This window comes from Gymnoscopelus microlampas (assembly GCF_963454915.1).
Source record: "Gymnoscopelus microlampas genome assembly, chromosome: 20".
Lineage (NCBI taxonomy): Eukaryota > Metazoa > Chordata > Actinopteri > Myctophiformes > Myctophidae > Gymnoscopelus > Gymnoscopelus microlampas.
In genome coordinates this window covers 42,569,454-42,587,175 of record NC_139957.1, presented here as the reverse complement: position 1 = coordinate 42,587,175, position 17,722 = coordinate 42,569,454, and the positions used below count along the sequence as shown (strand labels likewise).

Here is a 17,722-nt window from a genome sequence, read left to right as displayed (position 1 = left end):
TTTGTGCACTCTGAATTCTAAAGGTTTGTGTTTTTCTGGTAATAATATTCCAATAATTGTTATGTCCATGGCAAAGATAGAATTTTAACAAAAATGTCCACCACAAGCCAGCATGGCGATGACCCCACCAAGTGTATCGTACAGATACGCAGTGTCGAACAACGTGATAACTTTAAACACAAGCGACAAACCCCGGACATGGCAGAAGCCAAATCGGGCCGAGCAACAGCAGAAGCACTCGATGAAGAGGAGAGAATCTAGCTCCGCCATGCAGGAATAATAGCTAATTATAATAGCTATACTTCTGTACACTGAGCTCTTACCAAGTGAAAAAAAAACCTGCAAAGCTCCAAATGTCAACCAACCCATTGAGACCTGGAACTGTGTCATTTTTAGATTTGAGCTAAAAAGCATTATTTTACACTTTGGGCTTTTCAAAAATAGCAGATCTACAAGCTCATAGTGCGGCACTCGGTGCCGCACTATGAGCTTGTAGATCTGTTATTTTTGAATATTCATGAAAATGTGTACAAATCTTTGAATATATACATTTTTAACTCAAATCTTTGCTTCTGGGGGGTCCCTGGAACAAAATATTTTGATGGGGGTCCGCGGCCAAATACATATCATTCTGGGGGTCCTTGACATGAAAAAAGATTGAGCACCACTGATATAGAAACATACGTTTTTCAGAAAACTGTTGAGATTTAGGAGACATGTAGAATCGGCTTCAGGTCTCAATGGGTTAAAAAAGAAAAGGAATAGGTAGAAAGTAGTGCTGCATGGGGCTTTATCAGTACCACCTCCAGCCGCAGTATCATGGTCAGTATCATGACAGTATCATCAGTATCATGGCCAGTATCATGATACTGATGATAATGGTCAGTATGATGATACTCCTCAAAACGTTATATATAAAATAAAATACATACAAATTATACAACACATCATTGTCATTCTTCATCCATGATCATGGTAGTATCATGGTCAGTATCATCAGTGTCATGTTTTTGACAACATGCTAGCAAGACATTTTTCATGGTTTTCAACGACATGGCATGACATGTTGTGTGATTTTCATACTGTCGTGCACAAATATAGCATGTTGTTGAAAATCATACAAAAGGCATTGAAAATGTTACGCTATAGCAGCTGATCAATTGGACCGAACAACCACAATTAGGCCTAAGCACATTTTTCAAGTGCACTTCCTTGACTTGTTTTCCTATCTCTCTGCATGGAACAATGTTGTTCCATGCAGTCTAGCTCAAGACTGAATTACAGAAGGTCATACAGAAGGACACACACACACACACACACACACACACACACACACACACACACACACACACACACACACACACACACACACACACACACACACACACACACACACAAACACACACAGTAGTCACTAGGGCTGATTAAGCTTGATCCAGAACAGAACAGTTAACTTCTCTTTTTTTTTTTTTACACGTCAGAATCAGGTTTATTGTCACATCACAGGTTAGTGGGTGAAATTCGTTTTTGTACATTGTTCCCATCGCAGCGTTAATTTCCATAGAAAGAAGAGGGGGGGAAGAAGAGGGGTGGGGGGCAAGTGGGAAGGAGATCAAACAAGAGAACAACAGAAGGCCAAACAAGTTATCTACATATTTACAAAGTACCTGAGATAATAAAAACTAAGGTGCCTGAGCATAGCAGCAATGTATGTCAAAACATACTTAAAGTACTGCAAGTAAAAGTAAACTAAGTACATTTACTCAAGTACTGTACTTAAGGACACTTTTGAGGATTTTTTTTACTTTACTGGAGTATTTCCCATTTTCAATACTTTTACTTCTACTCCACTACATCTCAGAGGAAAATATTATACTTTTACTCCACTACAATTATTTGAAAACTTTAGTTACTAGTTACTTTGCAGATGTAATTTTTTTTTATTATAAAACACACATTAACAACTTTAGCCCTATTTTATACCTACAGTAGGCTATTTGAATATATAACTCAAATCTTTGCTTCTGGGGGTCCCTGGAACAAAACCATGTTACAAATGTTTAAAATAATTGTATACATACATATTTAAAGATTTGCAAAAATGTGCTTGTATATGTGCTATTTTAGAAAAATCGTGAAAATATGTGCAAATCTTTAAATATATATTTTTTAAAGCGAACATTTTTGACTCTCTTATAACTCCTGGGGGTCCCTGGAACAAAATATTTTGAGATGGGGGTCCACGGCCATATCATTTTTGAGAACCACTGATATTATAGCAAATATGTTTTTTCAAAAAACTGTTAGGATTTAGAAGACATTCGTAGAATCCCCCACGATAGATCGGCTACTTGAAAATAGCCAATCTACAAGCTCACAACCCTTCGCGATGCAACGCGTTGTGAGCTTATAGACCTGCTCTTTTCAAATCTGGGAATGTTTTTTCAACATTTTACAACATAATTGTTGTACAGGGGGGTCCCTGTCATGTAATATTTTCAGATGGGGGTCCCGAACACATTTGGGGGTCCTTAACATGAAAATGTTTGAGAACCACTGCTCCAAAACAACAGTGCAAACTGTACTCAGGTCTTTTGTTAATGTCCACATGTTCAGAGACGTCCGTCCGTCCCTCTTCTGTCCTGGTGGTGGCACTGTCCCGTCTGCCTAGCCTAGGCTGTCACCGACCTTTTCTGAGCTGAGCCTGGAAACAAAGCCATCGTGATGAGTATACACACACGCACACACACACACACACACACACACACACACACACACACACACACACACACACACACACACACACACACACACACACACACACACACACACACACACACACACACACACACACACACACACACACACACACACACACACAATACAAAAACAACTTGTATGATGAGAACTGATCTTTATAGAGCTTCTTCAGATTGGACACTTTGGCTATTTTTTAAAAAATCGTGAAAATGTGTGAACATCTTTGAATATATATATATTTTTAAAGCAAACATTTTTAACTCAAATCTTTGCTTCTGGGACCCCCAGGAACAAAATATTTAGTGATGGGGGTCTGTGGCCAAATACATATCATTTTGGGGGTCCTTGACATGAAAAAGATTGAGCACCACGATATAGAAACATACCTTTTTTTTGTTTTTTCAGAATACTATTGGGATTTAGGAGACATTATTTTGTAGAATCGGCTTCAGGTCTTAATGGGTTAAAGGCAAAAACAAATTCAAAACAACGGGGCCAGTAGATGTGGTGTAAAGAACGGGGCCAGGAGATGTGGTGTAAAGACTGACCAGCTTCCACTGCAGTATCCTGATCCACTCGTCTGCCTCCACACCCGTCCTGGCACACAGATAGAACGTCCTGTCAGGGAACACCAGACTGACACGCACGCACGCACGCACGCACGCACGCACACACACACACACACACACACACACACACACACACACACACACACACACACACACACACACACACACACGCACGCACACACACACACACACACACACACACACACACACACACACACACACACACACACACACACACACACACACACACACACACAGTTTATTCTTACTGAGTCATCGCCGTTAGCAGTGTTGATTTCGTTGACTAAAACTATGATGAAAAATGTTTGTCGACAACCTTTTATCACTGACGAAAACTAAATAAAAACTAAATGAAAACTAAGCTATGATGACTAAAACTAAGACTAAATATATTGACACTTTCGTCAACCAATAAAAACTAGACTAAAATGTTAAGGTGTGAATAGTGGAGAAGAGATCCAGTAGAACTAAAAGACAAGTCATTTTATGTTTGGTTGCGCTTGGGTGTTGTGCTCTGAAAATAGCCGATCTACAAGCTCACAACACGTCGCAGTTGTGAGCTTGTAGATCGGCTATTTTCAGCGTGCAACCAAGTGTAAAATCAGCCATTACGACGCCATCAAGGCAACATACATTTTAATCGACTAAATCAACTGTAGATTTAGTCGACTGTAATCTTATGATATTTAGTCGACTAAAACTAGACAAAAACTAAAACATTTCAGAAAATCAACAAAAATCAACACTGGCCGTTAGTTCTGTGTGTGTGTGTCACTTTACAAAGATGTCCAAAAATGACAACATATTATGAAAAAAAAACTGTGGTGGAAGAAGTAGGAAAGCCCAACTAACAGTTGGGCTCATCAGACCCTGACAAACTTCTATTAAAAAAAACACTAATGGAGTCTAACAGTGCGACACATTATTATACAACATGTAGTGTGTGTGTGTGGGGGCCGGGGGGGGGTCCCTGCTTCATCTCTCTCTCAGCTAAGGGGTCCTTTGGCCTCATCAAGGACGCCTTCCACCCAAACAACGGGCTGTTTTGCCCCCTTCGCTCTTTACCCTTCAGCTATTACTCAGTTGAACTCTATAAAACTCACTGACAAAAGCACAATATTTGCCTCTGAGATGTAGTGGAGTAGAAGCATTAAAGTATTGAAACATTGGCCTTTTCCCCTAAAGTCAAAGTGCCTTAAAATTTACTTATTAACCCATTAAGACCGGGAACACATCCGTGCCATTTTAGATTTCTTTGGCTATTCAAAAATAGCAGATATACAAGCTCATAGCGCGGCACCGAGTGCACCTTTGGCTATTCAAAAATAGCAGATATACAAGCTCATAGCTTGTATATCTGAGCTGCAATTTTGAGAAAAATTGTGAATGTTTTTGCAAATATTTGAATATATTTTCTTTTAAAGCGAACATTTGTAACTCAAATCTTTGCTTCTGGGGGTCCCTGGAACTATATATATATATATATATATATATATATATATATATCAGCCATCAGACCTCTGGAGCTTGTTCAGAAAGCTGCGGCTCGTCTGGTGTTCAACCGCCCCAAGTTCTCCCACACAACTATCCTTCTCCGTTCTCTGCACTGGCTCCCCGTAGCAGCTCGCATTCAGTTTAAAACCCTGGTGCTAGCCTATAGAGCAGTGAAAGGAACAGCTCCTTCTTACCTCCGGGTTTTGGTCAATGCCCACACCCCAGCCCGACCACTCCGGTCTGCCACCTCGGGGCGACTGACTCCCTCGCCACTCAACGGTCCTTCTGGTCGATCGACACGGTCACGACTTTTTTCTGTTCTGGCCCCACAGTGGTGGAATGAACTTCCCACTGATGTCAGGACAGCAGAGTCACTGCCCATCTTTCGCCGCAGGCTGAAAACCCACCTCTTCAGGAAACACTATCCTTCCTCTTTGCCTGGCCTACTTGTTGTTAACTAGTTGTACGAACTCTTGTTTTATTTTTGTATTGTTTTATTGGATCTTGTTTAGTCGATACACTTATTTGTTTTAGCTCGTGCTCATTTGATTTTGCCATTTTTGTCTCATCTGTTTAAGAAAGTAGGTAGCTGATATATTGCACTTTTACCTTAGCGCTAGGTATACTCTTGGTTGCTTGTTTTTGCAGGAAATGTACTTAAAACTTCTGGTGATTAGTAGTTTTCGTTCCCTACCTATGTTGAATACACTTATTGTAAGTCGCTTTGGATAAAAGCGTCTGCTAAATGACTGTAATGTAATGTAATGTAATGTATATATATATAGTAGTAAACATACTCAGTTTCTTTCCACCCACTACTAAGAAGTGATAAGCTTTTGTCCTTCCATTTCTGTTTTCTTTCTTCCATCTGCCAGCACTTCCTCTTTTCTTAACCAGCTGTCACTTTGTCAAAATGTCCCTGTACTGCCAGGAGGAAGTGAAACGTAACCGCTTGCTAAAATGTTTTAAAAAAAAGTGCCTGTTGTGTCAAAACAGAAAGGCCAGCGGAAGTTAGTGTGACACAGATTTAACATGTACTGTAGGACTGAACCCAGCCTACATTTAGTGTCACCCTCGTCCTCTGCTGTGTCCCCAATGTGTGTCACTGTGTCGTTTTAGTAACTGTCCTTCTCTAAATTTCCCCCAAAATGTTGGCTTTAACACTTACAAACAGTATTGACACTAGAAATCTATTCGCATCCCTATTCTAGCTAATTTCGGCCAAAATGTAAGCCCTAGAATTTTTAGGGCTTCGAAATTCTGCAGCGAAATTAGCCGATCTACAAGCTCACAACGCGTCACAACGCCGACACGCTGTGAGCTTGTAGATCTGCTATTTTCGGCAAAGAGATTTGGTAAAGATTTGGTAAAATATCCGAGTACTCCAAGCACTACTGTACCACTGTTCAAAATGCAGAAGGCCCTGATCATAAACGGAAAACATTTATTTTTGGATGAATAGGCCCTGTGGGAGAGGTTCCTTCTTCTGGACACATTTAATTTGAGCAGAGATTTATTGCCAGCGTGGTTGAACCGCTCAGACCGGTTCTTCAGTTGACTGAATTTGAACGCAACTCTGATGCAATGCAGCTGTTATCAGTAACGTAAAAAAATTTAAAAAAGAGAACAGACCAAAAATAGCAGATCTACAACCTCATAGCGTGGCACTCTGTGCCGCACGTATATCTGCTATTTTTGAATAGCCCAACGAAATCTAAAAATGACACACAGATGCGTTCCCGGTCTTAAAGAGTAAACGCTTTTCAAGCCGCAGACCCCTGAAGCAGGGACCACCCCCCCCACACACACACACACTACATATTGTATAAAACTGTGTTGCAGATTATACTTTTTCATAGATTGCATAGATAGCTTCATAGCTTCACTTGTTTGACAGCGTTTGTCATTTTGTTTACACATGATCTTTTCTGTGATATGTTGAATTTGTGTTACTGTGTATATTCAGAGATTTAACCATTTAAATACTTAGTAAACTTCACCTTTGGCTCTGTACTTGTTCTGCTGGCCCCCCCCGCCACCCACCCACACACACGCGCGCGCACACACACACACACACACACACACACACACACACACACACACACACACACACACACACACACACACACACACACACACACACACACACACACACACACACACACACACACACACACACACACACACACACACACACACACACACACACACACACACACTCCCCTGTGAGTCTGAGGACCCCCTAGGTGTCCCAGACAGACCCCCTGTTGAAGACCCATACATAGTGTAATGGTTCCACCCACCAGAAACAGTTGACTCTGTCCTGGGAGTAGTCAAACTGCACGGCAGAGCAGGCCCTCAGGTCCAGGGTCCGTATGGGCTCATCGAACTGACACAGAGAGAGAGAGAAAGAGAGAGAGAGAGAGGACATGTCATCACTACAGTTAGACACTATCTAACTAACACCACACACTACAGTTAGACACTATCTAACACGGACACTTTTCAACAACAAACACGTGAAGGAGTACACGCTTAAATAATTTGAGAAATTATAAAGTTAACTACTGCACGGCCTGAGCGCTTAGGGCATGGGCACAAGGTTGTATCTGTATTTATACTTTTCTGGTGTATATCTTTCATATTTAATGTTAATTAAAATAATTAACACTGCATGCCTGCAAGCGGCAGTGCAATGCACACACGGCCACATCACTTTACTTCCCTTTACATAACTATCACTTTAATAATGATGATGATCAATATAGGCTGATATATAGCTCAAATGATTAGGAAGACACTGGAAGCCATGTAACTAATTTCTGTTGGAGTGGCCTACTGTAGGATAGGCGACTCAGCACACAAGCTTTGCGCATCCACGAAGTAATCCAACGTTTCATCATCATAATCATCATCATTATTTTCAGCTGGTGTTTTAATGGGACGAGCAACACTCGTGTGCGCTTTGCTTTGTGTCTGCATTTTGAGCTGTAGTAATATGTATATACCATGCATATGCGCTGTATTTAGACAAAATAAATGTACCACATTGTAGAAAGGGTCCTTATATCAGCCAACCAGAGAGCTCTATCTCCTCTATGCCAGCCTGCTGCTACCCGAAAGGTCGAAAGCCGACCTTCTAAATCCCAACAGTATTCTGAAAAAGGTATGTTTCTATATCAGTGGTTCTCAAACTTTGTCATGTCAAGGACCCCCAAAACTATATGAATTTGGCCGCGGACCCCCATCTCAAAATATTTTGTTCCAGGGACCCCCCATATGCAAAGATTTGAGTTCAAAATGTTTGCTTTAAAAATATATATATATTCAAAGATTTGCACACATTTTCAAGATTCCTCAAAAATAGCAGATCTACAAGCCCATAGTGCGGCACTCGGTGCCGCGATATGAGCTTGTACATCTGCTATTTTTGAAAAGCCAAAGTGTAAAATAATGCTTTTTAGCTCAAATCTAAAAATGACACAGATGCGTTCCAAGTCTCAAACACCAGCACTGAACAGAATAACACCATTACAACACGTATGTCTGATGGGATTGGCACCACACACACACACACACACACACACACACACACACACAGTAGTGTACATGCTTTGGAAGATACCGTTTACTCAAAATGCCATTTCTATAAAGTTAATTCACAAAACAACCCATAAAACTCTTCCAACGTTTCCAAACCTACCATTTTATCTTTGAAGTACTTGAGGTCGTATCTGTTGACGGTGAACCATCTCTGTTTCCAGCTCTGTAATAATAATACAATAATACAACTGCTATTATACAGCATATACATCATAGTTTAACTTACATACCATACATATTCTATGAACAAAGCCCAGCACAGTATACATTCTCTGTCTGTCATACTGTATTTTGTGCATGCTGTTCAACAGTGCTTCGTCTGGGTTCATTTTGGAGCGATCACTGCTTCAACAACAACACCTTTCTCCTCTGAGATCTAGTTCAGTGGTTCTCAAACTTTTTCATGTCAAGGACCCACAAATTGACACTTATTAGCCCACGGACCCCCATTTGAAAAGATAAGCCAGGGACCCCCATAAGAGAGGATTTTTACGGCTCTAGTAGTGATTCTCAATCATTGTAATTTAAGGACCCCCCAGTTTGACATGCATTATGGCTACGGACCCCCATTTAATGCGACCCCAATTCATATTGTAAAATCAATGTTAATTTAACTCTGAGAGTGTCCAAAATGGAACCAAATGGACCCATTTGGTTCCTATAAATCATTTAGCTGGGGACCCCCTGGTATCCCCTCAAGTACCCCTGGGGGTCCCCGGACCCCACTTTGAGAACCAATGATCTAGTTGTATTATAAGAGGCCATCTTTTTCGTCTACTCGCTCTGTGTCTCAGTGGGTGGGCTGTGGACATCGTCGATGGGGATTCCAAGCTAATAGAAACTACAGCGTTTCTCTTCCTGGTAACTCTGCATGCGGAGATAGAAGCCATTGTTCTTGAATTTAAAAAGAAAAAAGCAGACAGGCTGGCTGGCTGGTTTAACTCATTCAATCCGGTAACGCATATACTCATTTTAGATTTGAGCTATAACCTTTGTTTTATAATTTGGACTATTCAAAAATAGCAGATCTACAAGCTCATAGCGCGGTGCTCTGCTATTTATTTATTTGTAATCTTGAACATTTGTGCAAATCTTTGAATATGTATATTTTTTAAAGTTAATTTTTTAACTCGAATCTTTGCTTCTGGGGATTCTACGAATGTCTTCTAAAAACAGTTAAAAGAATTAGTGGTACTCTGACTTTTTCATGTCAAGGACCCCCAGAATGATATGTAGTATTTGTCCGTGGACCCCCATCTCAAAATATTTTGTTCCAGGGACCCCCCCAGAAGCAAATATTTGAGTTAAAAATGTATATATATATTCAAAGATTTGCACACATTTTCGCGATGAAAATAAATAAAGAGCAGATCTACAAGCTCATAGCACGGCACCGAGTGCCGCGCTATGCGCTTGTAGATCTGCTATTTTTTTAATAGCCCAAAGAAAACAAAAAAACGACAAAGACGCTTTCACGGTCTTGATGGATTCAATCTTGTTCAAAATGACCAAACCTGCCTACTGTACCAATGAAGTGGGTTTCTGAACCGTCCACAGCCCTCCTCTGAGACACTGTTCCATCTTATAATGAGCATTAGTGAGGAACCAGTTATATGAGGATATGGTTGAACATGGATGAAATGCTTATTGGAGTGTAATTCCTCCCCCATGATTGATCCAGTGATCTTACAGTATTAAACCTACCTTCACTACAGCTCCTTGTTTGACCAGATAGCCCTCCTTTGTGCCCAGCTGTGGAAAAAGGGTTAGGGTTAACATGTGTGTTTGTTCACATGTTACTGTAGCTCCATATGAACAAAACACACATGTTCACTAGTTTTAGTCGACTAAATACCATGAGATTATAGTCGACTAAATCTACAGTTGATTTAGTCGACTAAAATGTATTTTGGGGGGGCCTTGATGGCGTCGCAGCGCGACGCGTTGTGAGCTTGTAGATCTGCTATTTTCAGAGCATAACCAATACATAAAATTACTTGTGTTCTCCACTCGTCCCTCACTAACATTTTAGTCTAGTTTTTATTTGTTGATGAAATTGTCAATATTTTTAGTCATAGTTTTAGTCATCATAGCTTAGTTTTTATTTAGTTTTTTATTAGTTTTCGTCAGTGAAAAAGGTAGTCGACAAACATTTTTCGTCATAGTTTTAGTCGACGAAATCAACACTGTGTGTGTGTGTGTGTGTGTGTGTGTGTGTGTGTGTGTGTGTGTGTGTGTGTGTGTGTGTGTGTGTGTGTGTGTGTGTGTGTGTGTGTGTGTGTGTGTGTGTGTGCGTTGTCTTACAGAGGGGGCGTTGGCCACCAGGTCGCTGTTGGTGCGTCCCGTCTGTATGGCGGTGTGAACTCTGACCGACTCATAGATGGACGGTTCCTCCACGTTCCTGGGATACGGACAGCTGAGGACCAGCAGAGTTCCTGCTCCACAGCATAGGACAGCATAGGACAGGACAGCACAGGACAGGACAGGACAGGACAGGACAGGACAGGACAGGACAGGACAGGACTTACATTCATTTGTTAATATTAATGTTAAATAATCTGAATAACGCTAAGATTTTAATGATTAAACTCTTAAGGTCCTTACACACCGGGGGCGTTTTTTCCATGCGAATAATATGTTTTTTTTAAGAACCGTATAAAGTCAATGCAAGCTTCCACATTAGTTTTGCGGAGCAAAAAAGCGTCTATTTATTCGGGTATATTTTGCGTATATTCGCATAATCGCCGGTGTGTAATGACCTTTAGTGTTTTGTATTGGGGGGGGGGGGGGGGGGGGGCACTCAGTGGTTCTCAAACTTTTTCATGTCAAGGACATTTGAGTTACAAATGTTTGCTTTAAAAAATATATATTCAAAGATTTCCACACATTTTCACGATTTAAAAAAAGATAGCAGATCTACAAGCTCGTAGCGCGGCACTCTACTCTTTTTGAACAGCCAAAGCGTAAAATAATGCCATACCTGTGTCACTGCCCACTAGAGGCTGGTTGGCGAAGTGATTGACAAAGTCCTGCAGGGAGGCAAACTCGTTGAAACCAAACACGTAGGTGTTGTCTCTCCTGGTCACATGGAAGTGCTTCACCGAGTGCTTCGCCCTGTGCCGTACAACATGTTTGTTTAATGCAATGCTTCTCAAAGTGCATTCTCAAAGGGTTCCCTGACAGTGGTCCCAGGGGGTCCCCCGTAAGAAAAAGAGTAACCGTTTTAAACAATTAGGACTTGTACACATTTTTGGCTATTTTTGAAAACGGTTGACAAATCTTCGCTTATGAAGATATGAATGGTTTGTTATACCTATGCTTTCTGTAACTTTTATTAACATGTTTGAGTATATTTACTTGTAAATAGATTTAGTGCACTTTTATTCATCTAGACCCAGATCCTATGTTGCGCTGATCAGAGCAATGGTCACCGAGGTATGGCCATTTGAAGTGTCATAGCAGTGAAACACTGCCGTACCCCCAACCCGATCTCACACAACTTAGTATACATTGCACGGAGGTGTCATTCCGTGCATAGACAACTGGAAAACCCGAAGATCCGTGCATAGCCGCCTCGCATCTCCCCCATTGACTCTAACCATTTCGGAGGCGCGCAGTCTCAAGGGAACTGGAGCCACGTAAGGGACCACCGAGCATGCTAAAGCGAACTAGTTGCCGCCCCGAACGTCGTGACGTTCCCTTGAGCGTACTCAGCGCCGTTTGAGTTATGTACCGATATAGGCACAGAATCGTACATTTTGTTGTGGGGACTGCTCTGCTTCTGGGTTTTTCCGGGTTGCAACTGGTTACGCCCACCGTGGGACTCGCCGTACATATGCACGGATTTTCGGGTTTTCTAGGCGACTATGGACGGAATGACGTGCACTGGATCCGTGCAATGTATACTACATTCTGTGAGATCAGGCTGCTGGTACCCCATATGTGTGCAAGGTGGGTTTGTCATGGCAGACCACTGAACAGTGTTTGTGCATATTTGGTGCTAATTGAAGCAGCGATGCACTTGCAGCAGCCAGGTCCACTGACATACCCGTGCGTTCGGGAGTTAGGGGCAAAGAAAAGATCAGAGTGGGGAACAAATAATTGGGGGGGGGGGGTGCATTCACCAAAACATTGCAGATGTACAAGCTCAAAACACTTCGCAACGAGACGCGTTTTGAGCTTGTAGATCGGATAGATGAAAAATAAAGAACATGCACGGTACGTACCGTACAGAGATAGCGAAGCAGCCAGGTCCCTCGTTACTGTTCCTCAGCAGGTAGGAGCCATCACGACCGTTAGACATGAGGAGAGCCTCCGCTGCATGACGAGACAGCTCATAGTGATACCATCTGGAGGTGAAGATCACACCATTTATTAATGAAATAACAGCTCATAGTGATACCATCTGGAGGTGAAGATCACACCATTTATTAATGAAATAACAGCTCATAGTGATACCATCTGGAGGTGAAGATCACACCATTTATTAATGAAATAACAGCTCATAGTGATACCATCTGGAGGTGAAGATCACACCATTTAAAAGGTTCTAATTATACTATCTGAAGGTTCAAATAATATCATCAATTAATGAAATGACAGCTCAAAATGACACCATCTGTTAATGAAATGACAGGTTAAAATGACACCATCTGAAGGTTCAAAATTACACCATCTTATAAAGTTGTCACTTTCACAGGTGCTGTAAACAGGATCTGAAAGTGTACAGTATTTTAAATGTGGATAAGCTCATGCATCTGTTAGCCTGCATCACTGTCATCAACTTTTTTCATGCCAAGGACCCCCAAATGATATTTATTTCCATCTTTTCAAATGGAATGTTCATCATTTTGCCAGCAGACCCCCTGGAACCCCCTCAAGGACCCCTGGGACTCAAAAATAGACCCCGGACCCCACTTTGAGAAACATTGGCTGACCTTGCATCATTATATTTCTATATTAGATCAAATGGACTGTAATACTCAATGTTTTGAGTGGAACACTATGAAGCTGATAAAAAAAACAACTGTATTAAAAGAGGTGGAGAGTCAGGGAGAGCCCTGTTACTGAACACACTATAGCAATGATTACTATTAGAATATAACTTATTAACACAAATGTTTTGTTTAAAGCAAAAAAATTGATATCACTTATCAGCCTATCCTATTAGTTGATAGCTTTATTTTTCTCTTGTAAAATCAGGTCCATATCTATCTGTCAGATATAAATGAATTAAACCAAATGAAGAGAGGACACTTCTTATTAAGCTACAAAAAGATTTAAGGGTTTTATAGTGAAAAAATATCATATTAAATAGCCCCTATAGCTATTTGACGAGGGAACCATATCAGGATTTTGCAAACTGAGCTGTAAATGTCGCCATTTGAAAGCATGTCACAATAAACACAGCAGGGGAGCCGCTGTCTGTCTGCCAGTTAACCACAGGCTACGCACTGGTTAGGACCAGTGGTGGAAAGTAACTAAGTACATTTACTCAAGTACTGTACTTAAGTACAGTACTTGAGTAAATGTACTTAGTTACTTTACACCACTGGTTATAGGACGCACATATGAGCCTTTTTAACACGATCCACACAAAGTGCAATAAGATCACTGATGGTTAAATGATACTATAGTCCAGTGATAGTCGTCTTCTTACCCCAGAGTCTCCAGCTCATCGCTGATCTCATCAGAAGAATCACTGTAGTAACTCATGGTCCGTCTGTAGACTGAACGAGGGTTTGGAGCGACAGTAGAACGAGACGACTGTCAGCTGTGTGTGTGTGTAGCCTATGACAGGAGGAGGAGACTGTCAGCTCAGCTGTAGCCTACAGGAGGAGGAGACACACACAGAAATAAAAACCCCCAAAAAAAGGAAATACAAACCAGTGTCCCCTGGTGACACAGACGCACACATGCACACAGACGCACGCGCAGATACACGCACACGCACACACACACACACACGCACACGCACACACAGTGATGGAAAGTCATTTAAAATAGACAGTTTTGAGTTTCTCTTTTTTTTTCTCTCTCTTTTACATTACATGAGTGTTTCCAATGTTCCAACATTTTCACTTCCACCCCACTAGCGATCTGAGGCAAATATTCTACTTTTTATTAAAAAAATAGCAGATCTACAAGCTCGCACCACTTCCCGGTGTTTTCATTATGCCATATTAACGCTTCTTTGAAAAAAAAAAATGTTTTAATTGTGCAGCGCAATTAAGTCATAATATAAGTGAGTATAGCCTACAGTATACTCGTTTTGATAAGTGTAAGTATGACCTCACTGGAGAAAAACTAAACGTGAAAAGTAGTGAAGATGTCAAAGCTTTATCAAGTCACTTTCAGAAATCAATCACACACACACACACACACACACACACACACACACACACACACACACACACACACACACACACACACACACACACACACACACACGCGAGCCTTGTGCTGCTTAGTTGTCCATTTAGTGCCAACACAGGTCATGTCATAACATTACATTTATTACAAAGTCAGACAAATTAAGGCAGGAATTATAAATCATGTTTCAATCATTCATGTTCAATCCATCATAAATACTAATAATAATAAACATACATACATACATCATTATCTCATATCTTGACTGTTTGACTGCACTGGTGGTTTTAAAAGGTACCTTCCATGGAATGTGTATAACAGTAGACATTGTCCACATGTAGTAAGTGTTATTATGAGTGAAAAAAAAATCGTACTTTACCCCATTCAATCTGGGAACGCATCTGTGTCACTTTAGATTTATTTGGCCATTCAAAAATAGCAGATATACAAGCTCGCTATGAGCTTGTAGATCTGCTATTTTTGAAAATCGTGAAAATGTGTGCAAATCTTTGAATATATATTCTACAAACAACTTATTTAAAACAAAAAAAAACTATGTTGCTATATCAGTGGTGCTCCAACTTTTCCATGTCAAGGACCCCCAAAATGATATGTATTTGGCCGCGGACCCCCATCTCAAAACACAGATCAGAGTTAAAAATGTTGGCTTTAAAACATATATATATATATAATATATATATATATATATATTAAAAGATTTGCACACATTTTCGAGATTTTTCAAAAATAGCCAAATAAATCTAAAAATGACACAGATGCATTCCCGGTCTTAATGGGTTAATTTTAGATGCTGGTCTGTGTGTATGTAAATCCAGGTGTGTGTGTGAATGCGGTAACTATGCACGGTCCATGGTTCCCCATGCCAGGTGGTTATACAGGTTCATTAACATACTGGAACGTCTATGGAACTGTGGTCCAACTTTAACAGCCTTTGTGTGTGTGTGTCCTCATTTAAAGGGAAAGAATCAACAAGCTTCAATAAAGTCCTATTAAAGAAAAGCAGCTATTATTAAAAGATGCAGAAATGTCAATTTGATGACCGGTTTATTGGCTCAGGAATGGCTCAAAAACTAAAAACTCTCCATGAATTCAAGGCTTCATGGGGTGTGTAAATTGATAGAAAATAAGTCCTTTTTTTGTGTGAACTACTCCTTTAATGCCACGGACCCCTAGAACTCTGAGAGTGTGCAAATGGTACCAAATGGACCCGTCCATTTTGTACCATTTGCGCACTCTCAGAGTTACAGACATGTAAGGGTCCGTTTGGTTTCTATCTATCAATCATATAGCCGGGGACCCCCTGGAAACCCCTCAAGGACCCCCTGGGGGTCCCCAGACCCCACCTTGAGAACCGCTGATTTACAGAACCCGTCCAAATGCAAGTCAATGTGACTCAGCAGATTCACACCCATTACTCCCAAACACCTCTGTAATTGTTTCTCTTAAAACAACTACAGCTTAAAGCAGGTAAAAAAAATAAACAAACAAACAAACAAACAGAAAGCTACCTATTGTAACAGCTCTTTTGAATAAAAAAAAATGAAATAAACCAGGCAAATTTTTTTTTTTAAAGAAATCGACATTCGTTGATAAAACTCCAACGCAGGGGTCTTCAACGTTTTCAGGCCAAGGACCCCCTAGCTGAGAGAGAGATGAAGCAGGGACCCCCTCCTCTATATTGTATAAAATTGTGTTTCAGATTAAACTTTTTTTGTTTACTTGGTCGGCTCTTTTTTCCCCCTCTTTGCCAAAAATAGCAGATCTACAACTGCGAGGCGTTGTGAGCTTGTAGATCTGCTATTTTTGGCTAAAGTTCTCCTCAGAAAAAGGGATGCTATAGGGTTCAAGTGGTTAATGTAAAAAAAAAAAAAATCAATTCACACAAAGATTTGGCGGACCCCTGTAGTAACTCTGAGGACCCCCTAGGGGTCCCGGACCCCCTGTTGAAGACCCCTGCTCCAACGCATTATGCGTACGCACAAATCCACATCGCATGCATACCCGAGTTGTTCATGAGAACGCAGTGCAAACTCAAGACGGAAGGAATGCACTGTTGAAAAGTCCACAGCCGTATTCACAGAAGGCATTATTATTTATTTTTTTGCTGACAGTGCCAGTCTGCCACGCATTCCTATGGTAAAGACACGCCGGAGCGCTCCTCTTCCCCCAGAGCATCGCACTTCAGCACTTGCGTCGGTAACCGGAACGCTCGCCCCCCCCCCCCCCCCCCCCAAAAACACACTCGCCCCCATTTTTTCCGTGGACCACTCGATCGCCCCGCAGCGGTTCTTGTATTCCTTTTTCTGAGGTAACGTTTAGGAATAAGTTTAGGGTTTAGGCATAGTTTTACTGAGGTTACATTTAGGAATACCCGTTGGAAACCGTTTTGAGGTTGCCGGATTTGAACCCGGGGGCGAGTGTGTTTTGGAGCGAGCGTTCTTGTATTCTTGAATTGTTTCTTTTCGGTGGGGCACTCATTGCACTCTTCTGTTTTTGTACATTCAATTACATTCGCTGAAAATAGCTGATCATCAAGCTCACAACGTGTTGCTCGTTGATCTGCTATTTTCAGCCAAAGTCTTCCCCACAATAAAGGATTACACACCGCCGAGTTCCACCAATAAAGGCATTTATCATTTCACTTTCCATTCCTAAATGAGTGAGAGGTTCAGTTTCAAAAATAGTTTAGTCACCTGCCATGTGCTCTCGTATCCGTCTGATATTAATTACATTATGAGGGTTCTGTATCGCCCCTCTTACCCACTTGCACATAGAAGAACTCATCTTGAATCTCGACCTACAGTAGTATCGTTCACGTGCGTAAATCTTCACCCGCAGCTCAAGTGGGAATGAAAGCGTCAGATTTACGTCGCGTCATGACA

At 41.1% G+C, this 17,722-nt stretch overlaps 1 protein-coding gene across 1 annotated transcript; it reads right to left on the bottom strand.

Moving 5' to 3' along the window:
• Nucleotides 1–1,482: 1,482 nt before the first annotated feature.
• Nucleotides 1,483–17,050, bottom strand: dapp1 (dual adaptor of phosphotyrosine and 3-phosphoinositides). Its single transcript, XM_084043914.1, has 9 exons — nt 14,107–17,050; nt 12,674–12,796; nt 11,428–11,561; nt 10,752–10,882; nt 10,152–10,199; nt 8,548–8,610; nt 7,148–7,233; nt 3,309–3,396; nt 1,483–2,704 (listed from the first exon to the last, which is right to left on the bottom strand). The coding sequence occupies exons 1-9, from the start codon at nt 14,160–14,162 to the stop codon at nt 2,681–2,683; spliced, it is 753 nt and encodes a 250-aa protein (XP_083900040.1). The 5' UTR covers nt 14,163–17,050; the 3' UTR covers nt 1,483–2,680.
• Nucleotides 17,051–17,722: the final 672 nt, after the last annotated feature.

Excerpts from the sequence above, each read along its gene's own strand:
- dapp1 (XM_084043914.1), bottom strand. The coding sequence starts at position 14,162 with ATGAGTTACTACAGTGATTCTTCTGATGAGATCAGCGATGAGCTGGAG. Across the intron at positions 8,611-10,151 it reads AACAAGGAGCTGTAGTGAAG|AGCTGGAAACAGAGATGGTT; the intron begins GTAGGTTTAATA and ends TTATTATTACAG. Across the intron at positions 2,705-3,308 it reads GGATACTGCAGTGGAAGCTG|GCTCAGCTCAGAAAAGGTCG; the intron begins GTCAGTCTTTAC and ends CTTTGTTTCCAG.